The following is a 26,425-nucleotide window of genomic DNA, read 5'->3' on the forward strand; positions in this document are numbered from 1 at the left end:
CTGGCTGCCCTCCGCCGCTTCCCTCACCTGCACCCCGAGAACAGTCTCTGTCCCCCTCCCCCATGGATAGGAAGGGAACCAAGTCCAGAGTCACAAACTTGGGTTCACTTTTCCTCTCTGCTACTGTTTCCCTATCCTTCAGCATGAAAGGGAAAAGGAATCTGACCTCAAAGTTGTTAAGAGGATTAAAAGACATAATGCCTATGAGGCAAAGGGAAATCATTAGACTTAATGACTCTGGGTTCTTTTTTTTTTTTAAAGGAAAACAAGAAAAGAGGTAAGCCCTAGCCGGTTTGGCTCAGTGGATAGAGCGTCAGCCTGAGGACTGAAGGGTCCTGGGTTCGATTCCGGTCAAGGGCACATGTTCGGGTTGCAGGCTCAATCCCCAGTGGGGGGTGTGCAGGAGGCAGCCGATCAATGATTCTCTCTCCTCATGGATGTTTCTACCTCTCTCTTCCTCTTCCTTCCTCTTAGAAATCAATGAAAATATATTTTTTTAAAAAGGCATAAAAACACACACAAAAGCTGCCATAATCAGCTTTGTGAGCTACTAGTATAGAATCAGACTTTATATGATGTTTCTCAGGAGCCTGGACAATAGCAGCTTTTCCACGGTTCCCTCTGATCACCAGGACCCGATGGTGGGTGGAAATTTACAGTCACCTCGATATAAACTTATAGGGATTGCCCTAACCGGCTTGGCTCAGTGGATAGAGCGTCGGCCTGGGGACTGACGGGTCCCAGGTTCGATTCCGGTCAAGGACATGTACCTTGGTTGCAGGCACATCCCCAGTAGGGGGTGTGCAGGAGGCAGCTGGTTGATGTTTCTCTCTCATCGATGTTTCTAGCTCTTATCCCTCTCCTTTCCTCTCTGTAAATAATCAATAAAATATATTTTAAAAAATAAATAAAAATAAACTTATAGGGATTGAACACCTTGCTTTCCAAAAACTCTACACGAGATGGCCGAGGAACCTGAGTCTAGATTTGGGGGTCCACTGAGTCTGAAAGTGGGTGCAAATGTTAGCTGCCAGTCCAGATTAGTGAAGTATCTACATTACAATTTGGGGGGGGGGAAGCTGGACAATTTGAAAAGCATACAGATTCTGGGCACCACCTTCCGCTGTGGAGCCAGTGGGAGGGAGCCGCCTCAGCATGGTGACGTCACACTGCACGTGGCACTCCACAAGTATCAGGCAGCACAATCCAGGGACAGGTCTCTTTCGACTTAATAGTAACTTTTGGGTCATGGCATCACTGTGACAACTATGAGGAAATTGCACGTGAACGTACAAAACACCAAAGCCCACATAGCTCTTCACCCTTGGCGAACAGCACGTGAAAACGAACTCGACGGTCAAACGAGACAAGCAAGAGTCCAAGTTCTCCGACGTGTCTGTCACACATTTGCCTGCTCTCAGAGGCGAGTCACTCACTCAGTATCACCAACCCCCACCGAGGTGGGAGAGATCGTATCAGGACAGAGGAAAAAGCTGCTGCTAGTACCCGCTGAGCACTAGACACTCCACTGAAGTGATCACACGCTGAGGGGCACAGTGTTAATACTCAGCCCCCCCAGCAGCTTCCGCCTGGTGAGGCGCACCCGGCAGGATGGATTCAGCTTAAAGAGGCCCAGAGTGAAGAGCAATGAGGAGAAAAGGGGGCATCCAGACCCGGAAGCATACGGAATGCTTCGTGCATGAGGCTTGGCCCGAGCCCTGAAGGAAGACACAGTTATTATGAAGACCTCAACAGGAAAACATTTAACCGCACGCCTCTTGGAAACAGTCTGTGTGCCCAGCGGCGTGGCTCAGTGGTTGAGCGTCGAGCTATGAACCAGGAGGTCATGGTTCGATTCCTGGTCAGGGCACATGCCCGGGTTGTGGGCTGGATGCCCAGTGTGGGGCGGGCAGGAGGCAGCCAATCCATGATTCTCTCTCATCACTGATGTTTCTCTCTCTCTCTCTCTCTCCCTCTCCCTTCCTCTCTGAAAGCAATAAAAATGTATTAAAAAAAGAAAACAGTCTGTGACATAAAATGCATGCTTTACATGTCTGGTTTCCTGTCCCAGACGCAGTGCTCACCCAATATATAGACCTGGCCTGTTACAGGGACCCCTGGCTCATTTGGAAGGAAGGCATTCTATTTAGGCAGTGGATCCTCTTAGCCAACGTCAGCCCACTTTTCAATAAGAGAGATGGAGAGTACCCAACTCATAAATCTATGCTTTTTAATTTATTAACTAGAGACCCAGTGCACGAAATTTGTGCAAGGGGCTCGGCCCTTGCAGCCCCAACAGCTACCTTGGCCCTCACAGCCCTGGCTTCATCCGGAAGGTCGTTCCGCTGTCCGGCTGTCCGGTCTAATTAGCATATGATGCTTTTATTATTATAGATTTGGGGTAAGGATAGTTTTTCAGTCCTAGCAACAGAACTGGCAACAGACCATTTGATAAAGGTCTAGAGTGTTGTCCAAGTTTTCTGTATCTCCCTAAAAATAAATGACCGCCGTTTTCTGCAACGTCCTTGTCATGAATGATGACTCCAGGCAACCAAGGTCGGATTCTGTCTCCTACCCTCCAGCATTCAAAACACAGACTTCCATGGAGACTGTGGCTATTTTGTCAGCCACGACACCGTTTTACATGGTGGCCCTGAAGACACATGGGAGAAGGTTCTCTGAATATCGCTCAAGCCAAACAGCTCAGCAGGCGGGCCTACGGCAGGCGAGAGGTCTACTCACTCTTTGGTCAGAAGGGGACAGGACTTGAGCAGAAAGCGCGAGAGCCCCGAGTCCTGGAAGTAGAGGTCAGGGGGGGCGGTGGGGCTCTTCAGGTTCAGACAGCGGACGATCACGTACAGCACGGCGGCCACTGCGGCCAGCTTCACCCCGTCAAACACGGCCGGGAGCTCGGGGGTCTCCAGCATGGCATTCATCCTGACCTGGGGGCAGAGGCACAGGCTTAGCTTCAGAGCTCAGGGAGGCGGGTGGGGCCCGCACGCGAGGCGACAAACCCAGCGGTGGCATGTCCTATCCAGGTGTGTCCGCCGGGCCCACCCAGGTGGCCCGCCATCAGCATCCCGCGGCCTCCCATGGACTGGCAACACCCCAAGTCACAAACAGTCCTGAGCACTGATAAGCTGGGTAGGGTGTTGTTTTATTTAAATTTAATGAACCTTCTAAGATAAGCGAACTGGAAAATGCTGAGAACAGGAGCCTTCGGGGAGTGGGAGAAAGAAGGTGCCAGAGAGGATGAGTGGCACCGCGAGGTCTGTGCACAGGTGCCTCGGATCCCTGCAGCTTAACCCACAGGTGGTGCGCCAGGTGTGTGAAGGGCCCGGTTACAGCGGGGACACAGATGTGAAATGGGACTGCGATGGCCCCCAGGTGTGGCTGTACTGCCTGCTGGGCCCCATCTCTATTTTTAGAGCAGAGTGAGATCGAGCCACCTGGGCCTGACTGGCCATCTGCTCCTCAGGGCACCGGTGTAAAGTTCAGACCCAGCCCCAGTGGCAGGGATCCCTGCTCCTGGGGAAGGAAGCTCAGCAAATTTGCCCCCTGCTGTTACAAAAGAGGCTAAAGCGGACCACATTCAATCGCTAAGCCAAAACTAAACACTGGAGTAAGAAAACTACATATGGCTGAAACCGGTTTGGCTCAGTGGATAGAGCGTCGGCCTGCAGACTGAAAGGTCCCAGGTTCGATTCCGGTCAAGGGCATGTACCTTGGTTGTGGGCACATCCCCAGTAAGAGATGTGCAGGAGGCAGCTGACTGATGTTTCTAACTCTCTATTTCTCTCCCTTCCTCTCTGTAAAAAATCAATAAAATATATTAAAAAAAAGAAAGAGAACTACATATGTACATCTGGCTTTGCCCAAGCTCTCCTGATAGTTCATCTTCTGAGGTAGCTTTAGCTCATATCCACGACACACATGCGGGCGCACACTCCTCCACACACAAAACGAACATCATCAACAAACGCAACAAAAATCCAGTCTTTTCCTTGCTGCTTAGCAAAAAAACAGAACGTCAGCCGGCACCTTAAAAATCAGGGAAACCACAAGCTTACAAAAAAGGAGAAAAACGGGAACTCTCCCAGCCAAGGTAGCCATGGCAACGGCTTCCCCTGGAACGGCTTCCAGTAGCCTCTGCTAAAAACAGCACAAGAGCTCTGGTGGCCACCCGTGCAGGCAGAACAGGGCAGGCCGGACAAAACAGCCTCCAAAGACAGGTTGGGGGCATAACAGAAGGAACTCTTTCGAGACCCACAGCAAGGCCAGAGGGGGGGTGCAGGAGTCCTGTTCTACATTCAGGGTGACTTTGGCAAATGCAGGACCTACCCACACTGCTCTCTGGCAGGGCTCCTGACTCAGTGAGGGCGACAACCAAACTTTGCAGCTCCCTTGCCCGCCGTCCACCATCAGGGCAAGAAAACAACTTTGAAAAATGTATCTGACACGATTTCCCATCCAGGCTAGACCACTAACTACACGTTCAGTGCAGCCACCTTGGAACTTTTAAGAGCTGACAGTTTCCCTGAAACTCAACCTCTGGAGATATGTCCCCCCTACCGACTAGCTGCTTATGAATTCCTAAAACAGGATTCTTTAAAAAAAATATACACACACACACACACACACACACATATATATTTATATTTATATTTAAATATATATTTATATATACATTTAAACATATATATATATATATATATATATATATATATATATATGTTTTTTATTGATTTCAGAGAGGAAGGGAGAGGGAGAGAGAGAGAAACATCAATGATGAGAGAGAATCATTGGTCGGCTGCCTCCTGCATGCCCCACACTGGGGATGGAGCCCGTAACCTGGGCATGTGCCCCAACCAGGAATCAAACCATGATCTCCTGGTTCATAGGTCAATGCTCAACCATTGAGCCATGCCAGCTGGGCCTAAAACAGGATTCTTAACTTGGCGTGTGTGGGTCCCTAAAGGATTCTAGGGCCCAGGAACCCTGTGGCAGTCTGTGTAATGCACAACTTTCTGGAGGGGGGGGGGGTCTGTAGGGTTAATCAATTCTCCAAGGGGTTAGGGCTAAGGTTACAGTTGGTGGCAGCGTTCAGCCTATGGCCCAGGGTCCTTCACCTCATCAGAGCCCATCAGAGCCCTGCCACTTGGGCCAGTCAAGCCAACGAGAAACAAACATCCAAGATGATTCGGCTTGTTAACATGGACCTTTAAGTCTAGTGAGGAAAGAGCTCAAAACAAGACGTAGCAGGAACTCCAAAATTTCTCTGATCTGACGCTGGTGCTATGGACCTGAGACGGGCTTTCTTGCTCCCTTTGTCAGGAAGATAACAGAGAAAGCAGCAGGTGGCTTCATCAGTTTCCTGTTGGTCCAGAGCAGACTTATCAAATAAAAAAGATAAAACAGCCCTAGCTGGTTTGGCTTCAGTGGATAGTGTCAGCCTGCAGACTGAAGGGTCCTGGATTCGATTCCGGTCAAGGGCACATGACCGGGTTGCGGGCTTGATCCCCAGTGAGGGGCGTGCAGGTGATAGCTGATCAATGATTCTCTCTCATCATTGATGTTTCTATCTCTCCCTTCCTCTCTGAAATCAATAAAAATATATTTAAAAATTAAAGCAAAATAAAATAAAATAGGTCCTTTCCTCCCCGCTTTCACTCACTACTAACTAACATGGGGAGGTGGCAGAAGTAAAACTGGACAAGCCCTCGCCGGTTTGGTTCAGTGGATAGAGCGTTGGCCTGCAAGCTGAAAGGTCCCAGGTTCGATTAAGGTCAAGGGCATATGCCCGGGTTGTGGGCTCGATCCCCAGTAGGGAGACTTGCAGGAGGCAGCAGATTAGTGATTCTCTCTCATCATGGATGTTTCTATCTCTCTCTCCCTCTTCCTTCCTCTCTGAAATCAATAAAAATATATATATTTTTAGAAAGAAGTAAACTGGACAAGAGTCTGGACAATACATACCTATGTACTCTGCTCCTCTCTAGGTGGGAATATGAACTTGAAATGTTGTGCAGCTGGGCCGGGCAGGTCAGATCTCTTATTCAGATTCACCTAAAAGCTGAAAAGATTGGGGACAAGAAGGAAGCCATTTAATTGAAATACAAACACATTTCCGTTTCTCTGCATTTCAAGTCTTTAGGGAAAAAGACAATTTCTGTAATTAACATGTGTGCCACACTCTTGGCCGGCTGAACAAACCTGCTGGGGGGAGCCTTTGGCAACCCACAGAGTGGCGGCTCTCTCTGGTTTCCAGGACAAGTTATCTGCTGCGCTCAGAAGTCTGGCTAAAGCAAACTCGCCCTGCTTTTACCCTTTATCTTGTAACGTAATCTTCAGAAACGCCGGAAAGGTATTGTCTCTGTCTAACCAATGACATAACCTAATGAGGCGTTAGGTCAACACAGCTGTCAGGGGTGTGGGTGAAGGTGGAAGAGGGCATAGCAGGGACAAATGGTGATGGAAAAAATAAATATGATTTGATTTTAAAAAGACAGCAGTCAGTTGACCCTTTCTCTTGCAAACATATAGCAATGGAGGAAAAAAATCTGAGCTAAGAAAAGTAAGGGCACAGACTAGAAGTAATGGGTAGGGAGTGCGCACAGCCTGAGGGTCTGGGTGCAGACTGGGGGCAGGAGGCTGGCTGTGGAGAGGAACCAGGAGCTACAAGTGCTCCCGTGAGACGGAGAGCCAGAGCCAGGCCCACTGTGCTGGAGATCCATGCCTTTCATTTAAAAAAATAAAATAAATTTTGCCCTAACCGGTTTGGCTCAGTGGATAGAGTGCCGGCCCGCAGACTGAAGGGTCCCAGGTTCGATTCTGGTCAAGGGCATGTACCTTGGTTATAGGCACATCTCCAGTAGGAGGTGTGCAGGAGGCAGCTGATCGATGTTTCTCTCTAATTGATGTTTCTAACTCTCTATCCCTCTCCCTTCCTCTCTGTAAAAAAATCAATAAAAGATTTTTTTAAAATAAATAGTACCTTTCTTATAGGATACTTCTCAAGATTAAAAAAATAATAATAAATTTTTAATAATTTCAGAAAGGGAGAGGGAAAGAGAAATAGAAACATCAATGATGAGAGAGAAGCATTGATCAGCAGCCTCCTGCATACCCCCACCTGGGGATCGAGCCCGCAACCTGGACATGTGCCCTTGACCAGAATCAAACCCAGGACCCTTCAGTCTGTAGGCCGACGCTCTAGCCACTGAGCCAAACCAGCCAGGGCTCCATGCCTTTCAAAGCAGCAGAGGAGACAAAAAAAAAAAAAAAAAAGAGAGAGAGAGAGAACGGTGTTTATATATCCCTGTGTGCCAAGCTCTGTTCTTTGTATTTTACACATATTAACACAGACTCCTTACCACACCCTGTGAGGCATAGAAACCTTGCGTAAGTTGCCCGAGGCCACACAGCTAGTAGACACAGAAGCCAAGATTCCTATCTGGCTCCAGTGATCCTTGTCTTAACCACCACACTGTGCCACTTGAAAGCCAGAAGAGGGGAGAGAGAGAGAGAGAGAGAGAGAGAGAGAGAGAGAGAGAGAGAGAAGCAAGCAAGAAAATGGATGGTGCGGAAAACACAGAGGAGTCACAGATGAAAGACTTGCCCCAAGTCTCACAGCTGTGAAACCGTCGAGCTGGGAGGTTCCAGCCCAATATTCTCGTATTCCGCCACCCCAAAAAGATTGACACAGAAAATGAAAGCCAGTGGAAGGGGAGATTCAATGAGCCTTTGGAGTAGTCTTGCTCAACTGCAAATTTTTATTACGTCTTTGTATTCTGAGATGAATTAGCCACAGAAGACCAGGCTTTGTTCGGGTGGGGACGGAACAGCAAAGTCTCCGGCCCTGTCAGAAGCCACTGGACCTCCCCAGGGCTTCGCTGCCAACTGAAAAACAAGGGGTGGATCCTAAACTGGTAGCCCACGGGGTGGTGCTGCATTTGGTCGGCATTTTTAAATTCAAATGTATTAGCTGCTAAGTTATAAGTGCCAGGTTTCATAGAAAAATCTGGATTTCTGGCTTCTCTTGAGGAAAAAAAAGCAACAGTGAACGCAGCTGCTACACCTTTTGCACAGAGCATGCTCCCTCCTGGTTGCCACAGTCCCCACCACTCCCTATCGTGGTCCTCAACACCAACCCCTGGCCTCCTTATCATTATGGTACCTGAATGGGTCCTGCAGGCATCTGAATAGGCAACCCTTGGAGAAACCTGCCTAAGGTCCCTTCTAGCCCTGGATAAGTTTGTACTGACTGAAATTCAAAACATAGATTGCCCAGCTGGTGTGGCTCAATGGTTGAGCATTGACCCATGAACGAGCAGGTCACCGGTTCGATTCCTGGTCAGGGCTCATGTCCAGGTTGTGAGTTCGATCCCCCAGTAGGGGACGTGCAGGAGGTAACCACTAGACGTTTCTATCTCTATCCTTCTCCCTTCCTCTCTCTCTAAAACCAATCCTATATAATAAAAGGCTAATATGCAAATTGACTGAATGGCGGAATGACCAGTCGCTATGATACGCCCTGACCACCAAGGGAGCACCACTCAGCCAGAAGCTGGTCTCACAGCTAGTGGCAGTGGTGGGCCGAAGCCAGCAGTCAGACATCCCCCGAGGGCTCCTGGACTGCAAGAGGGTGCAGGCCAGGCTGAGGGACCCTCCCCCCCACCCCAGTGCACGAATCTCATGCACCGGGCCTCTAGTAAAAACATATTAGAAAACAAAACACAACATACACTATCAGTACAAGTGATAAGTTCACAGAAAAGGATTATGGAAAGGCAGAGTGATAAATAACAAAATGGTAGTGCACTTTACTTACTGATATTTACAATGATGTTTGTTTACAACTTAACTCATCCCACAAACTACTTGAGATCGCTTCCATAAAACACTGCAGAGCTATGTGATACGGGAAGAACGGTGGCAGTCGGCTGATTGCTTCCCCAAAAGACATCTCTCCTCCTTCCTTGCAACAAAACCTGGAGCATGTGCCCTGTTGGAAATAAACACTTCAGACCCCAGCGCCCCCTGCAGTAGGTGGGTCCTGAGTCCATGGGACTACATTCTGGCCACGTCTGGAGGGGCTGGTCTGCTTTCTGGGGAGACTCCTTAGAAGGCAAGGAGTTAACTCTTTGGCCCTTTTCCTTCCCTGCATCCCTGGGTTGCAGACAACATGGCCGCAACCCAGCAGTCATCTGGGGCCATGAAGTGGCCTCGCGGTCACTCTCAGAGCCACATTAAGAGGACAGCAGAGTCGAAAGAAAGCAGCTTAGGGTCCCTGCTGATTTAAGGGAGCCATCATATCAGACCTAGACTGCCTACCTCAAGATTTCTTTTATGTGAGAGAATAAACTCTTGCAGGTGAAAGCCACTGCTATTTCTAGACTCCTTTAGTCTGCAATTTCTAATGACACAGAAGGAAATACTATCCACCCAAATCGTTATAGATGCTACAGTTGCTGGGTTATTAGATTGTAGGCAATTTTTCTTTCTCTTTTTTCTTTTCCAAAATTCCTAATGATTACAAATATTTTTGTTATTAGAAAAAAAGAACTTTAAAATAGCAACTAGCAAAACCCAAGAAGAAATGACGAAAGTCTGGCTCTAGCCAGTTTGGCTCAATGGGTAGAACGTTGGCCCATGGGCTGAAGGGTCACGGGTTTGATTCCAAGGGCGTGTACCTCGGTTGCAGATTTGATCTCAAGTGTGGGAGGCAACAAGTTGAGTGTGTCTCTCACATCGATGTTTCTCTCCCTCTCTGTCTCTCCTCCTCCCTTCCACTCTCTCCAAAAATCAGTGGAAAAAATATCCTCAGGCAAGGATTAACAACAACAACAAAAAGAAACGCTGAACAAGGAAAGTAACTATGCCATCCTACACGATCACCTATGTCAGCGGTTCTCAACCTGTGGGTGGCGACCCCTTTGGCGGTTGAACGACCCTTTCACAGGGGTCGCCTAAGACCATCCTGCATATCAGATATTTACATGACGATTCATAACAGTAGCAACATTACAGTTATGAAGTAGCCACGAAAATAATTTCATGGTTGGGTCACAACATGAGGAACTGTATTTAGAGGGCCAGAAGGTTGAGAGCCACTGACCTATGTGATGAAACCCAGAACGTGTTTGAGGTTTCTGACTGCCAGGGGAAGGAGGAAACCCATTTAAACCCAGTTCTCCAAAATGGAAAGAGACCTAACATGTATTGTGTTCTTACCCCAGAAAGCATGACAGACACTCAGGGGAAGCAGGGCTTTTCAGGCACGGAATTATAAAAAATAAAAAATCCGTGGGACTTGACAAAAGAGGACCTTGAGTGAAGTGATAGGCAGTGTCCTCCTACAACCGTTTTAAATAGCAAATGCAATAGAGAATTAATTTACTCAGCCCCTGGAAAATGACAAGGGTTTAAAATTGAATTCAGTTCAGCGAAGGCAATCCTAGGAGAGGTTTGTAATGGCTATGGTCCACATATGCAGCCTTGATTCAGGGCTCGAACCTGAATTCCCAAAGAGAAGGGCAGTTCTACCACAGTCACTAGGGTCACCGCCCTTGAACTTCAGTGGGCTTGAGGACCTACTGTGTGCCTAGCACTATGCTAAGCAATGTATGGGACTGTAATGAAGTAGAATTCTCATCTCAACGGGGGAGAAAATAAGTTTCTGTTAAGGCTACATATACTTTAGAAACGTGGGGACAGGAATAATTAGTCCAGGAAATAATTAACCATAGATGGACTTACAGAGCAGCTAGATCTAAAACTGGCCCTTAGGATTTAGAAGTATGTTTAAGTGTGAGAATGTGTATTAAGCCAATAAGTAGGTGGCAATTTAAGAACAGAACTCTTTTTAAAAATATATATATTTTTTATTGATTTTTTACAGAGAGGAAGGGAGAGAGATAGAGAGTTAGAAACATCGATGAAAGAGAAACATCGATCAGCTGCCTTCTGCACAATCCCTACTGGGGATGTGCCTGCAACCAAGGTACATGCCCTTGACCGGAATCGAACCTGGGACCCTTCAGTCCGCAGGCCGACGCTCTATCCACTGAGCCAAACCGGTCAGGGCAAGAACAAAACTCTTGAAATTAATTTAAACTTATCTTGCTGCATTTTATTTTATGTTGTTCCTTCTTTCCAAGATCAACCTGCCACTGCATATTAATATTCTGAATTTGTTCCAGACACAACAAACTTAGCTTCCATGGCACTATTTTGTGTGCCCCTGGCCCCTTTCCAAGCAGGTGACATCCAGTTAAAATGAACATCAGGCAGCGGATAGGGAAGTCACCCAGCATGGCTGGAGGGCCGGGAATGCTGAGGACGGAAAGGAAGCCTCGCTCCAGCCCCCTGACCTCATGCACTTGCCTGATCAGTCCGTCTTCAGACCATCAGCCCCACACCTCCCCGGCTCCCACCCCAGTCACTTTTACGAATGGAATTTATTTATTTATTTATTTTTAAATCCTCACCTGAGGATATTTTTCCACTGATTTTTAGGGAGTGTGGGAGAGAGAGGGAAAGACAGAGAGAAACATCGACGTGAGGGAAACACATCAATTGTTTGCCTCCTGCAGGAGCCCCAAAGGGCCCAGGGCCAGGGAGGAGCCCGCAACCAAGTATGTGCCCTTGACCGGAATCCAACCCTTTGGTCTGCAGGCCGATGCTCTATCCACTGAGCCACACCGGCCAGGGCAGTGAGCGGAATTTAGATGCTGGAAGTCATAGTTAAAATTCCATCTGTCGCCTCTATATTAACAAAGAAGCACAAGGTGCTGCCAAGCACCAGCGGGAAAGGAGCGCTCAGGGTGGCCCTCGGGCTCTGAGACCTGCGGGACTGGCCTTCCCACCAGGGCGGGGCCGGGGCTCCTCTCTCATGGCCAAGAGCGACATTTTACGATGGAGGCGATGGAGGCGCAGACGCAGGGAGAGACAGGACCACTGGGCGGGCGCAGGCTCTCCTCCAGGGGTTCTGAGGCCTGGGACTCAGCCCTGCTCTGCCCCTTCCACGCCGGTGACCTTGACCAAGCCACTTAACCTTTCTGGGCCCGAAAGACCTCATCTGTAAAACGAGAGGGTTACAGGAGAAGTAGATAATACCAAAGCCCTCTTGCAGCTCAAAATTTCTGAGATTCTAGGGATAGAATTGCAGTCCTTGGCTAAAGAGCACGGGAGCAACTCCCGGAGCTCGGAGCTGGGTAACAGAAGACAGCGCTGCCCCGCCACTGGGGACCGCTGCACCACACAGTCCACAAGAACTGCAGCCCTCCGGGCCTTCCTTCCCTCAGATGAGTTCCACAGTCATCATTTTCAGCTGTGCCACTGAGGCCAATAATTCCGTCATGTTCCTTCTATCTGCCTGGGCCTTGGAACAGTAATGTCCCCTGACAACCCAAAACTAGCTGTGAAGACAGATAAATCTGAGTGGAGACTTTAAGCACCAAAAACTCACTACCTTGTGTAGTGGGGTAAATAGTGTCCCTCTGCCCTGCTGGTGTGGCTCAGTCGTTGAGCACTGACCTATGAACCAGGAGGTCACGGTTTGAGTCCCAGTCAGGGCACATGCCCGGGTTGTGGACTCGATCCCCAGTGTGGGGCGTGCAGGAGGCAGCTGATCCATGATTCTCCCTTATCATTGATGTTTCTCTCTCTCTCATCCTCTCCCTTCCTTTCTGAAATCAATAAAAATATCCTATATAATCAAGACCTAATATGGTAATTAGACCAGACGGTGGAACGACCTTCCGGAACGACCAGTGGATGGGGGGTGGGGGCCTCGAGGCAACCGGGGCTGCGAAGGCCTCCCTTGCATGAATTGTGTGCATCAGGCCTCTAGCATTAAAAAAACAAAAAGGGTCCCCCTAAAACTCATGCCCACGTAGAACCTGTGAACGTGACCTTATTTGAGAAGAGACTCACTGACGATGTAGGCAGGCTACGATGGTCATGCATAGAGGGGCCCTAAGCCGTGACTGGCGTCCTCACACGAAGAGGGGAATTTGGACAGAGACGCAGACAGACACAGGGGGAGGGAGATGGAAGCAGTGATTGGGGTGATGCGTCTCTAAGCCCAGGAACCACCAGACGATAGGAGAGGCCGCAACAGACTTAGGCCCTCGAGAGGGACCGACCTGCCGACCCTGATCTGACTCCCAGACCCCGTGCTGTGGGAGGACAAGCCCAGATGACCGCCCATGACTCAGCAGTTCCGCACCCCGGCCTGCAGGGGCTGGAGAAAAGCGCCACATCCCCTCAAAGGGTCCGTTGTTCCCCAGCGAGCTCCAACCAAGAGACCATAATCAGCTAACGAGGCAAACGCTCCCAAGCTGCTTGTTAGCACAATACAAACCGTCTTCTGTGCACAGATGTTTACTGGCTTGGTTTCTTTGCCTCTGCGATTCAGCTAAGCGCCCAAATATTAGCTATACCATCACCACTACCGGGCTCTCCTCCACGTTGCCTTAGTAAACTCCCCAATCCAGCAGATAGAAATTACTGCAAAAGATACTCCTTCCTCCCACAGAGACCGCACGAACAATGGCATAGCTAGCTGATTAGCTGCTCGGGCTCCTCCAGCAAGTTTTAAATTAGTCCCAGGACACACGCTGGATTCTGGTAACACGGAACCATGATGGACTTGATAAATCCCCGAGTAATAAGTGTCCATTGTCAAGTTCCACGCACAGTGTCAAGGCGTGTCCTCGTGCCTGTGCTAACAGGGGTCCTGGCACAGTCCCGACAGCCCCCCCTCTCCTGCCGGGGGCCCCGCTTTCCCTCCCACGGAGCTCACTTCCAGTAGCTCTTCCTCGCCCAGGGACTCCTTCCCCGGGTAGGCGCGTGTCCTGGGAGGGACCAGCCACCAAGGAAGATGATTTCATCAGAAATGAGGTAAATGCTTCTCCATAATTGGGAGGGATCGCATTTCCCCAGAACTGATTTACGTGTGGAAGTTGGGAGAGCGTTGGTGGATAATGCCGTGGCTTATACACAAAGAGGACAGACACCCCCCCCCCAAAAAAAGGGGTGTCAATATCACTGGGGGGCTGTTTGTAAAACTACACTCCCTTTCTGACATTTCACCCCACTCCCCGTGGGTACCGAAGTATCAGCTTCATGCTGAGCTCTGCTGGGGCTATGAAAAAAGCATAATGCAGGCCCTGGCTGGTGTGGCTCAGTGGATAGACCGTCAGCCTGTGGATTGTGGGGTCCCGGGTTCGATTCCGGTCAAGGGCACATGCCTGGGTTGTGGGCTCAATCCCCAATGGGGGGTGCGCAGGAGGCAGCCAATCCATGATTCTCTCTCATCATTGATGTTTTTATCTCTCTCTCCCCCTCTCCTTTCCTCTCTGAAATCAACAACAACAAAAATATTTTTTACAAAGCATAATGCAGGGCACTCAGAAAATAATTAGCCGAAACCGGTTTGGCTCAGTGGATAGAGCGTCGGCCTGCGGACTGAGGGGTCCCGGGTTCGATTCCGGTCATGGGGATGTACCTTGGTTGCAGGCACATCCCCAGTGGGAGATGTGCAGGAGGCAGCTGATCGGTGTTTCTCTCTCATCGATGTTTCTAACTCTCTGTCTCTCTCCCTTCCTCTCTGTAAAAAATCAATAAAATATATTTTAAAAAAAAATTTAAAAAAAGAAAGAAAATAATTAGAAAACAGTGCAAATCTATGCATAATTATGAAATCCTGAAGTACCACCTATAAATACTAGAGGGATTCAAACCAAGGAGACAGAAAGGAGAAGGAGGTGGCCTCAGAGAGCTGGGGAGCCATAGGAGGACATGGAACAGAAGAAACGGGGGTGGGGGTGGGGGGAGAGAGAGGTGGGCACAGACTGGGCTGGGCTCAAAGGCTGAGGCGCGGCCGGGAATGCGGGGCGGTCCGGAGACCGCAGACAGCAGACGGGACAGGTTTGGGAGCAGAGGTGTGAGTCACTGTGGAACGAAGCTTCGGGGCTTTACTTACAAAGGCATTCCAGAGGTCAGCCGGGAAGATGGCACTGCATGTGTGTCGCACACGTGCTGGGCTGGCAACCTGAGGGGCTAACGTGTGGCAGTGGGTGTGAGCGGGTGCAACTGATCCATGGGACGCTAGACAAGCACCGTCATTCACCATCTGAACATCACTGCAAGCCCTCCACGGCTTCCAGACGGTTCTGTTCAACGTGCGGAACTACACGGGGACCTTCATGTGGGAGCCCGTCCCCGCCAGGCCCTGACAATCACACCAGCTCCCACCTTCGCGTTTTGCAAAGACCCTCTCCTATCCAGAGGATCTGAGAGTCTCATCTCTCTTTGACCGTGGCGGGTCACAGCCCTTGCATCTCTGTTGGGGATTCTGTCTACGCCTGTCTAATTCAATCCTCAGGTGTAAATTCTTTGGTTGTTTGTTGATCCTCATCTGAGGATATTTTTCCATTGATTTTTAGAGAGAGTGGATGGGAGAGGGAGAGAGAGAGAGAAACATCGATGTGAGAGACACACATTAATTGGTTGCCTCCTGCATGTGCCCTGACCAGGGCCCGGGCCGGGGAAGAGCCTGCAACCAAGGTACGTGCCCTTGGCTGGAATCGAACCCAGGACCCTTCAGTCCATGGGCCAACCTCTATCCACTTAGCCAAAACAGCTAGGGCCTCATGTGTAAATTCTACACAAGTTTAAATTTATGGTCTTGAGCACGCAGTGCGCACTCTGTAAATATTTACTGAGTCTGTGGGAAAGGCCTAACGTATCATTACTCTGGTCTCTTGAGCACAATTTTCTTCTGAGATTATTGCACTGGGCTGAGCTGAGAGGTACAGGCCTTCATGAGTAACTGCCATGCTCAGACGAAGAGAAAGCTCAGTGTGACCTGGGCTGTCAGCGGCTTTTGGACAGTTTAAAGAATATCTCAAAGTTCAGGCAAACACTATCCATCAAAATGAAAGCTTTCCATTTTCTATCACTTGTAGAAACGAATGTCCAATGCCGTATTTCTTTTCCCCTTTTCCCTGTTTGTCCAAAGCACCTCTTACTAGGCTCAAAGAATCATCAATCTACTTCAGAAACTGTTCATGAATAAAGAGAATTCAGAGCAAAAACATGGAACCATTGTCAAGATAGAAATGGTTTGCTGGAGCCGAAACCGGTTTGGCTCAGTGGATAGAGCGTCGGCCTGCGGACTGAAAGGTCCCAGGTTCGATTCCGGTCAAGGGCATGTACCTGGGTTGCGGGCATATCCCCAGTAGGAGATGTGCAGGAGGCGGCTGATCGATGTTTCTCTCTCATCGATGTTTCTAACTCTCTATCTCTCTCCCTTCCTCTCTGTAAAAAATCAATAAAATATTAAAAAAAAAAAAAAAAAAGAAATGGTTTGCTGGAGGCACCAGAAGGAAAGGTCCCCAAAGGGAAGGGAGACGGGATTCACCCATTGATGGTCGGCGTTCAGATAAACCCGGAAATACCACTGGACGACTCATGCTTTCTGCTACTCACTCCAACACATCCGATGCAACAAAACTGTCCATGGTATTTTCCATCCGACATGAACTCATAAGATCCAGAAAATATAAAAAAATTTAAATATATATATATATATATATATATATATATATATGTATATATATATATATATATATTTTAAATATATGTTTTTATTGATTTCAGAGAGAGGAAGGGAGAGAGAGATAGAAACATCAATGATGAGACAGAACCATTGATCGACTGCCTCCTGCACGCCCCCTACTGGAGATGGAGCTGGCAACCTGGGCATGTGCCCTGACTACAAATCGAACCCGTGACCTCCTGGTTCATGGGCCAATGCTCAACCACTGAGCCACACCGGCCGGGAAATATATTTTTTATTGATTTCAGAGAGGAAAGGAGAGAGCGAAAGAGATATAGAAACATCAATGATGAGAGAGGATCACTGAGCGGCTGCCTCCTGCACACCCCACACTGGGAATCGAGCCCGCAACCTGGGCATGTGCCCTGATTGGGAATCGAACCTTGACCTGCTGGTTCATAGGTCAATGCTCAACCACTGAGCCACGCCAGCTGGGCCGGAAAATATAAATTTGGTTAGAACGAATCCTAGGTTAACCTAGACTCAGATGTACGTATCACTATAAAATAGGAATCCTTGCCCTAACTGGTTTGGCTAGAGAGAAGGCCTGCGGACTGAAGGGTCCCAGGTTCGATTCCAGTCAAGGGCATGTACCTTGGTTGCGGGCACATCCCCAGTAGGGGGTGTGCAGGAGGCAGCTGATCGATGTTTCTCTCTCATTGATGTTTCTAACTCTCTATCCCTCTCCCTTCCTCTCTGTAAAAAATCAATAAAAATATATTTTTTTAAAAAAATAGGAATCCTTTTCAACATCCAAGGAAAACAAAGAAATTCTTTCTCAAATATCTGCGGTATCTGAAACAGGGCTGTGGATATAGGGCAGGGCAATTGGCGTTACAAAGATTTCTGCTTGACAGAGATGCTTTCTGTGGGTGTGCACCGATGCTGGGGTCGCGAGGCCGCTCACAACAGGGTGGATACATTCCCAGGCTTGGGAAAAGGTCAGGTCTGGCCCGAAGCCCAGCTCTACCATTTACTGGTTGTGGGACGGTGGGCAAGTGTAACCTCTTTGCACCTCAGTTCCCTTGCCTGTTACATGGGAATAGTAAGTGTCCTGCTATTATGATAAAAATTAAACACACAGACACAACGCTAACTAGGCAGTGGTGTGCTCACCAGAGAAGGCAAAGGTGGGGTCTGCTTTATCCAACAAAGCCAGAGGACTGGGTCCACAGCCAAAGTCTGGGTCTTCAAGGCCATCAGTCCGGCCTGGCCCTGCCTGTGAGCACATGCACCCCTGCCTCATTCCAGACCATGAGCTTCCGATCGGCACCCAGAGAGAATATTAAATCTGTGAACCACACGTGAGGATTCTCTGGCTGATGCTAACAAGTCACTATATCTTTTTAAAAATATATATTTGTATTGATTTCAGAGAGAGGAAGGGAGAGAGAGATAGAAACATCAATGATGAGAAAGAATCACCAATGGGTCGCCCTCTGTATGTCCCCCACCGGGGATCAAGCCCGCAATCCAGGCATGTACCGGGACCATGAATCTAACCGTGACCGCCTGGTTCATAGGTCGACGCTCAACCACTGAGCCACACCGGCAGGGCACAAGTCACTCTATCTTTAAAATGACAGAGCAGAACTAGACGATGATAAACATTCTTATTTGTATATCTCCACATTTATCAAATGCTTGTGATTTTAAGATATGACCTCAGTTATCCTCCAACGTGTCACAACATGCACTGGCGTTGACAGTTGAGACCAATTACAGAATTTACTGTTTACAAAGAACATCCTCAGACACTACCTCATTTGCTCCTCACCGCAATTCTGTGAGTTATTATTCGTGCAAAAGAGGAAATTGAGGCCCCAGAACCCTCTCTGTGCCAGGCCCGGGGTAAGGCTCTAGGACAGTGGTTCTCAACCTTCTGGCCCTTTAAATACAGTTCCTCATGGTGTGACCCAACCATGAAATTATTTTTGTGGCTACTTCATAACTGTCATGTTGCTACTATTATGAATTGTCATGTCAATATCTGATATGCAGGATGGTCTTGGGCGACCCCTGTGAAAGGGTCGTTTGGCCGTCAAAGGGGTCGCGACCCACAGGTTGAGAACCGCTGCTCTAGGAAGACAGAGAAGTGAGGCACCTGTTTGTCTTAAAGGCCCCGCAGAGAGCCGGGTGGATCCCGACCACTTTAGTCCCATTGACTCAATCGCAATACGTTCTGTGTAGAAGGCTGCTCTCTATTCTGGCACAGTGACCTTCCCTCATTTCGGGCGTTAAAATATATTTTCTCAAATGATGGTAACAATGGGAGAGAGGATTGGGTTTTTTTTTTCCTTATTTGAAAAAATTAAAATTTGGCAAGTCTATATTGGACTTCCTGCTTGTTATTTACTGTGCTCACTGACACGACTAAGTAACCAGCTTAGAGGAGTACATATTAGAGGAACTGAAAAGAAATGGGGAAATTTTTATAAGCTTCTCTCTCTTTTATACCCCAGAGAGACTGGACAGAGTGTCCCTCCCCTCATATTACATAACACGGTATCTGTGGTACAACTGACTGGTAATGTGCACACCCAGCAATGAGCAAAGACCAGAAAGTCCCGACCCTAGATTAGATTGGCCGACTAATAGCTTGAAGATTCAATTCGATTTCAAGGTGACTCAATTAGACTCAGAGGTAAAGAAAAGCAGATTAAAGCACATTAAAGGAACGAGAGAAACACAACAGAGGCAAGACTCTGGGAGCCACAGAAACCATTACGACCATGTTGGGCCCTGGCTGGTGTGGCTCAGTGGACAGAGCACCAGCCTGCGGACTGAAGGGAACCAGGTTCGATTCCGGTCAAGGGCCCGTGCCCGGGTTGTGGGCTCGATCCCCAGTGGGGGGAGGGGGGGGGCGTGCAGGAGGCGGCCAATCAATGATTCTCTCTCATCAATGATGTGTTTCTCTCTCTCTCCCTCTCCGTCTTTGAAATCAATAATAATAAAAATGTAAAAAAAGACCATGTTGACATCAGTATGGTCATGTAAACCCGAAGTGCAGTCACGGGAAATTCAAATATGGAGAACTGAAACTCTCTTCTCTGATGCCTGAGGACAAGGGCACCCGGAACCAGCCTGGGTGCAGGACACAGGAGGAGACAGAGAGGTGCCGACATGTTTGCAGGAAGATCAGAGCCTTCTCTAAAGGCCAGGGAACGTACAGCAAGCTTTCCCTGGCGATTCCAGCACAGAGGCAAGAGGAAGGGCCCAGGGCCCTCCATCTCCAACGTTTCCCACTAAGCCCTCCACCTCCCCTGACCCCTCCCAAGGCTCAGAGCTGCAGAACGTAGAGAAGAAAAGTATTTGCCCCCAAATCTCCATAAAATGCTATACGATATCTCCATGCAAAGCTGCTGCCCAAGTAAGACTGGTTCTTAGCATCATTAGAAACAAAAAAACAACGGGTATTTAATACAGACAGCCTTTATAAAAGGTGACGCGGAAGCTCTCTGCATACTGCCAGGCATATTAAGTGACAAGAAGCAGGGTTCCCCATAGCATGCTACCGTCTGTATAAAAGGGAAGGGGCATTCATCATGAATCTGCTAGCAGATGTATGAAACATCCTGGCTGTGCCTGGAACACCTCTGAAGGATGAAAAAAATCAGTCACACTGGTGCCTCTCAGGAACAAAACCAGTTGGCAGATGCCCTGGCTGGTGTGGCTCAGTGGACAGAGCGTTGGCCTGCGGACTGAAGGGTCCCGGGTTCGACAAGGGCACATGCCCAGGTTGCGGGCTCGATCCCCAGTGTGGGGCGTGCAGGAGGCAGCCGATCAATGACTCTCTCTCATCACTGATGTTTCTCTCTCTCTCTCTCTTCCTCTCCCTTCCTCTCTGAAATCAATAAAAATATATATTAATAAAAATTTTTTTTAAGGAAAACGAAGTATCTTTTTTAAAAAAACTAGGTAGCAGAATCGGGTGGACAGAGACATATTTACCAGCCAGCCTTTTGTGCTTTTCGAATATTTTCTTTCATCACATGAATGTATTCCCTATTTGAAAAATTATTTTTAATTAAAAACATTAAAAGGTTTTTAATGTACAAGTAAAATAATCTTCATGCAGCAAACCAAACACACTTGTTAATCCGGACAGCTGTGTCGCCGGCACACACCAGATGCTCAGTTTGCGGAACTTAATGGACCTTCACGTACAGAGAACAAAAGAGAATCAGAAACCAGGCAAACACAACGGTCTCAGTGCTCCAATTCTCTCCTAAGCTCTTTGCCTAGATGCTACTCTACTATAAAAGATCGGAGAATGGCCCGGCCGGTGTGGCCCAGTGGTTGAGCATTGACCTATGAACCAGGAGGTCATGGTTCGATTCCCGGTCAGGGCACATGCCCAGGTTGCGGGCTCCATCCCCACTGTGGGGTGAGCAAGAGGCAGCCGATCAATGATTCTGTCTTGTCATTGATGTTTCTCTCTCTCTCTCTCTCTCTCTCCCTTCCTCTCTAAAACCAATAAAAATATATTAATAAAAAAAAAGATCTGCCGAAACTGGTTTGGCTCAGTGGATAGAGCGTCGGCCTGAGGACTGAAAGGTCCCAGGTTCGATTCCAGTCAAGGGCATGTACCTGGGTTGTGGGCACATCCCCAGTGGGGGATGTGCAGGAGGCAGCTGATCAATGTTTCTAACTCTCTATCTCTCGCCCTTCCTCTCTGTAAAAAATCAATAAAATATATATATATAAAAAAAAATCGGAAAAATGGGTCCTTGTGTAACTGCGTCATCCAACTGGGTCCAGGGCACAAGCTTCAAAGGCAACAGCAGGTCTGGCCGCCCGTCCACACCAGCCATTTTATAAACAGAAAACGTTTAATATAGAAACACGATGCCCTGGAACCAGGACAACAAAAATAAACGTGCAGATATGAAAGTGATCCCACACGGCGATAAGACCCGGAATGTTGCAAGTAGTAGGTCAGAGCAGAGTTCTGCCACATGGTGTGTCATTACAGTGGAAGTCTCTCTCTTTGCTATGGTTTTTCAAAGAGCCAGGTTTTAGGCAAAAAATAAGACAGACTCTGCCCCTGTCTTCCATGGGACCAAAGAAATGTTATGTGCTCTGGACAAGGGCGGTGGGGAACCCCTATACTCCTTGTGGGCCCTGCCGGAGATTACCAGGAGGAAGGCGTGAGTAAAGAAAGAAAGAATAACTCTCGCTGGTTTGGTTTAGTGGATAGAGTGTTGGCCCGTGGACTGAAGGGTCCCGGGTTCAATTCCGGTCAAGGGCATGTACCTTGGTTCAGGTTTCCCGCCCTGGTTGGGGTACGTGCAGGACACAACCAATCGATGTGTCTCTCTCACATCAATGTTTCTCCCTCTCCCTTCCGCTCTTTCTAAAAATCAATGGGAAAATACAAAAGGATTTTGTTCATCCTTGGGTGAGGATTAACAAAAAACAAAACAACTAACAAACAAACAAAATAATAACAGTAAATGAGAGAAGCCCTTTCACCAGGACCTTATGAGAAAAGAGAGTCAGAGAAAGGGGCCCATTATTAACACACAAACAATGGAACTAAAGCAATTCTTCTAAGATGGCCGAGCTCTGGAATGTCCCAAACGAAAAAACAAACCTCAGAATCAACTCTGAAGAAGGTGCCAACTAATGAACAGTGATCATCTTTGGTTTATTCTAGAACACCCGTAAACACAGAGAAGGAAAAACCAAAGGTGACCAGATTCCTGCAAGAAATAAAGGTGACAGGCATGTCCGACATAAAAAGGAATTAAATTAGCTGGCACACATGCCCCGGCTGGTCTGGCTCAGTGAATAGTTCAGCCGGCAAACTGAAGAGTCCTGGGTTCGAATCCTGCCCGGGTTTCAGGCTGGATCCACAGTGTGTGTGGGGGTGTGTGTGCGGGAGGCACCCGATCAATGATTCTCTCTCATCATAGATGTTTCTATCTCTCTCCCCCTCTCCCTTCCTTTCTGAAATCTATAAAAATCTATTTTTTTTAAATTAGCTGGCAAACAGAGTAGGTATCTATCAAAACTGCAAAGGTGATAAAGGAAATGAAGGTGAGAATAAAAAGGAAAGAGAGGCAACTTCCCCAAGTAAAATAAGAGGAAAAGATTGCTGTTCCATGGTACCTGCCATCTGGTTTATTTCAAGCTCAAGGAAAGAACAGGAAAAACACAGAAAAACCAGTGAACAAGCTAGTTTAGCAGCACGGACCAGTCACACACTTGTGTGTCTGCCCGGCTAGGCAGGCGCTGCCGCTGCTCGAATGACTAAGTAACTGGCTTAAATGCATCTGACACACGATCCCTGAACTTCCGAAAAGCACTTAATACAGTGGCTCATGAAATCTTAATCTAAAAATGTCCGTCCATTTATAATCGAGCTGCATCACACTGACAACTGGGAGGGAGGGCCAAGCAGAGGGAAGAGATATTTGGAAGAATGCGTGGAAATTGCTATCATCGGAGACGAGCACTGGGAGGGACTTCCCCTCCTTTTTAAAAAGAATAAAACAGATTTGGAGTCTAAAAAAGAGTGTAGCCCTGACCGGTTTGGCTCAGTGGACAGAGCATCGGCCTGCGACTCAAGGGTCCCAGGTTCGATTATGGTCAAGGGCATGTACCTTGGTTGTGGGCACATCCCCAGTGGGAGACGTGCAGGAGGCAGCTGATCGATGTTTCTCTCTCATCGATGTTTCTAACTCTCTATCCCTCTCCCTTCCTCTCTGTAAAAAATCAATAAAATATATTTTAAAAAAATAAAATAAATTAAAAAGAGTGTAAATTACAAGGAAAAAAACTAACAGAGAAAAATGACTGCCCTAATTTAATAAAAGACGGACAAATAAGCAAAATGCAGTGTGGCTTGGAAAACCTCACAGATGCTACAATAAAACCTGGAATATGTTTAATGAACTGCAGGGGAGAAGGCAGGGAGAGAAATAAACTCCTGACTGAAAATAATGGGTGTAGACACGAAGAAAACTGTATGAAAGGGCAACAGAACATTGTATTCAGCAAATCTAGAATGGTTATTATGTGCCAGGCACTATATTAAGTGCTTCAGATATAGTAACTCATGTACCACTCAAAAAACCCTTTTAAGTACCATTATTATTCCTGTTTTATAGATGAGCGAACAGAGGCCTGGAGAGGTTAGGTAACTTGTCCAAAGTTACGGCTAGAAAGAAGCAAGGCTAGGATTCAAGTCCAGGCACTATGACACCAAAATCTGTGGTCCTAACCTCTCTGGACTCCCCTAGCATTTAAACACCAAGAGTGAGATAAATAGGCTGGGAGTGAAACACAAGTCATGAACTTGACAGATCCAGAGGCAACAGAGCACCCTTCCCTTCACCCATGGCTCTGGGATGACCAGCGACCTCCCCGGGCCTTAGTTTCCTCACCTGTGCATTGAGGAGAAAGATTAGATGAGCTCTATCTAAGCTGCTTTCAGCTCTAAAATGCCACAAGTCCAACCCTAGCCGGTATGGCTCAGTGGATAGAGCGTCGGCCCACAGATTGAAGGGTCCCGGGTTCCATTCTGGTCAAGGGCACATGCCTTGGTTGCAGGTTCCCCAGCCCTGGTTGGGGTGCGTGCAGGAGGCAACCAATCGATGTGTCTCTTTCACATCGATGTTTCTATCTCTCCCTCTTTCTTCCGCTCTCTCTAAACATCAATGAAAAATATCCTTGGGTGAGGATTAACAAAAAATAAAAAATAAAAAAATGCCACAAGTCCAAGCTGTATCAACTGAACTGCTTTCTGACTGGTTATTCAACGGTTAATTCATCCTAAAACAGGCAGCAAGTGGTGTCAAAGTTCCCTGCCTCCTGACCTTCAGGAGATTATTATGTCATCTCATATGACAGAGGGCAGTCAACCGATACTTCATGGTTTCTCTTTTGGACTCTACTTAATGTGGTTTTAACAAAATGGCCCTCAAAAAGCTCTGGCCGCAGGTCACATTAACTCTGTCCAACCTACAGTCTCCCCAGATCCTTCTCATGAGCCGGATCAAATCCTGTTAATGGAATGTAGGTGAAACTGACACGCTGAATGAGAGGAATGGGAAGATGAAGAGAGGCAGTCCACAGTTCACATGAAGGAGTCCCATGATGACTAAATAAACCTTGTATTTTTGGTCTAGTCTATTCTCTTTGCTAACTAACACCCACTCTTGAGAGTTGAGACCGCAAAATTCATTATGGGTGAATGCAACATCCCCTCCCCAACGACCCCCGAAGTACCCTTCCCAGGCTGGCGTCAAAGGCACCCGGAGCGCCTGCGAGTGGAGAAAGGCCTTACAGGTGGGTCACGCAGTCCTCCCGGGTAGTCCTGTCTAAGCATCCCTGACAGGTGGCTGTAACCTGACCTCTGCCCGGACCCTTCCAAGGTCGGGGCGCTGGCGGCCTCCCCTGGCAGGCAGCCACCTGCCCCTGCTGGACAGCTCTCCTGGTGGGAAAGCCCACAAAGCGCCTAGGACAGGGCTCGGAGCCGAGGCGAGCTCCATCAGTGCGTCTCCAAGTGGCTCAAAAGCTGCCTTCCGACAACTTGAACCCAGCGGTCCTAGGGGCACCCCTAAAACGCAGAAGCCCCTCGAATACCCGTGGCTACAATCAGGGCCCTTGGCCCTCTCCTTCCAGCCGCGGATCCTGGACTCGCGTCGCCAAGCCCGAGCCGGCATACCCACCCTCCCCGGAGGTCCCAAGAGTGCGCACCGATGGAGCGATGGCCGGCAGGGAGGCTCCAGTCCGGGATGTCCCCAACCTCGGTAGCCGGGGCAGGGGGGACAAAGGGCTTTCAGGAGCGCGTACCCGCTGCGGGCCAAGCAGCCTCCCTCCCCGCCACTTCGCGAATCGGCCCTCGGGACTCCGTGGCGCCAGGTGACAGGCCCCGAAGATCCCGGGCGCGCAGGCAGCGGTGCGATGGGCCGAGCCGCGATGAGGACCGCGAGGTTTCAGGGGTTTGACCCGACCGATTCGGGGCGCGACCCCGGCTTAGCGGGGTCCGCTCGGCCCTGGCTTTACCTGTGTGTGGTTGACTACAGCGGCCCAGCTCGCCCCCAGTCCGGTTCCTGGCAGCTCCGCGGCGCTCATGGAACAGCAGCCGGAACCCCTGGGCAGTGCAGCTCCCGCGGCTACCGGGCCCGCCCCAGCAACTGCCGCCACGCCCCTGACGACCGCTGCTCCCACGCCCCCAACCACGGAAACCCGCGGTTCATTGGGCGGCTCGGCCGTCGCTCTACAAGCCCCGCGCGCTCAGTGCACCCAGGAGACAGCCCATTGGTCGACGGAGCTGCTCCTCAGCGTAAAGGCGGGGACCTTAAGGCAAACAATTGGCTCCTTTTGACGTCTTTGGCCCGTGGGCCAAGCCCTGATTGGGTAAGGCCAGCCCGGAGGGGGCGGGAAGAGGGAGGAGGGCTAAAACACGGGTCGCGTTTGATGTTGCTGGGGGCGGGTGCAGAGAGGGAGGCAATTGTGATCTCCAGCTGGTTAGGGAGGACCGTGAAGGGTCTGGTGTCATCAAGGGTTGGGAGGGGAGGAGGGAGACCATCTGGTAGCTCCGCTGCGGGAGCTGATGGCTCCAGGCCCAACGACTGACTCACCTGTAGCCCAGGACACAGCGGGTGGAACAGGGGGCCGGCCAGGGGAGAGAGGAGGGAGGAAAGTGAGTGACCAAACCACAAGGAGAGGGAAGGATGTGGGGGCAGCCGCCTCGGCCCCTTCCTGCTAGGGAAGTTAGGCAACTGATTAGGTCCCGCTGTCCTCGCAGCCCTTAAGACCACCCTCGACCCTCCCTCGCTGAGTCGG

The 26,425-nt window shown here is 49.0% G+C and overlaps 1 protein-coding gene across 2 annotated transcripts in view; it reads right to left on the reverse strand.

Annotated features, from left to right (window-relative positions):
- The window catches only part of ABHD2 (abhydrolase domain containing 2, acylglycerol lipase), a 68,656-nt gene extending 42,868 nt beyond the window's left edge, over nucleotides 1-25,788 (reverse strand). Inside the window, exons 1-3 of one of the 2 annotated variants that reach the window (XM_059678368.1) lie at nucleotides 25,643-25,788; nucleotides 5,977-6,073; nucleotides 2,743-2,942 (exon numbers count right to left, since the gene is read on the reverse strand). In XM_059678368.1, the coding sequence (XP_059534351.1) occupies nucleotides 2,743-2,936 (194 nt within the window). In that variant the 5' untranslated portion in view covers nucleotides 2,937-2,942; nucleotides 5,977-6,073; nucleotides 25,643-25,788. The remainder of the gene's footprint in view (nucleotides 1-2,742; nucleotides 2,943-5,976; nucleotides 6,074-25,642) is intronic. The other variant, XM_059678367.1, reaches the window with a different exon arrangement.
- Between the last annotated feature and the right edge of the window lie 637 nt (nucleotides 25,789-26,425).

The sequence above is a fragment of the Myotis daubentonii genome, chromosome 21, assembly GCF_963259705.1.
Source record: "Myotis daubentonii chromosome 21, mMyoDau2.1, whole genome shotgun sequence".
NCBI classification, from domain to species: domain Eukaryota; kingdom Metazoa; phylum Chordata; class Mammalia; order Chiroptera; family Vespertilionidae; genus Myotis; species Myotis daubentonii.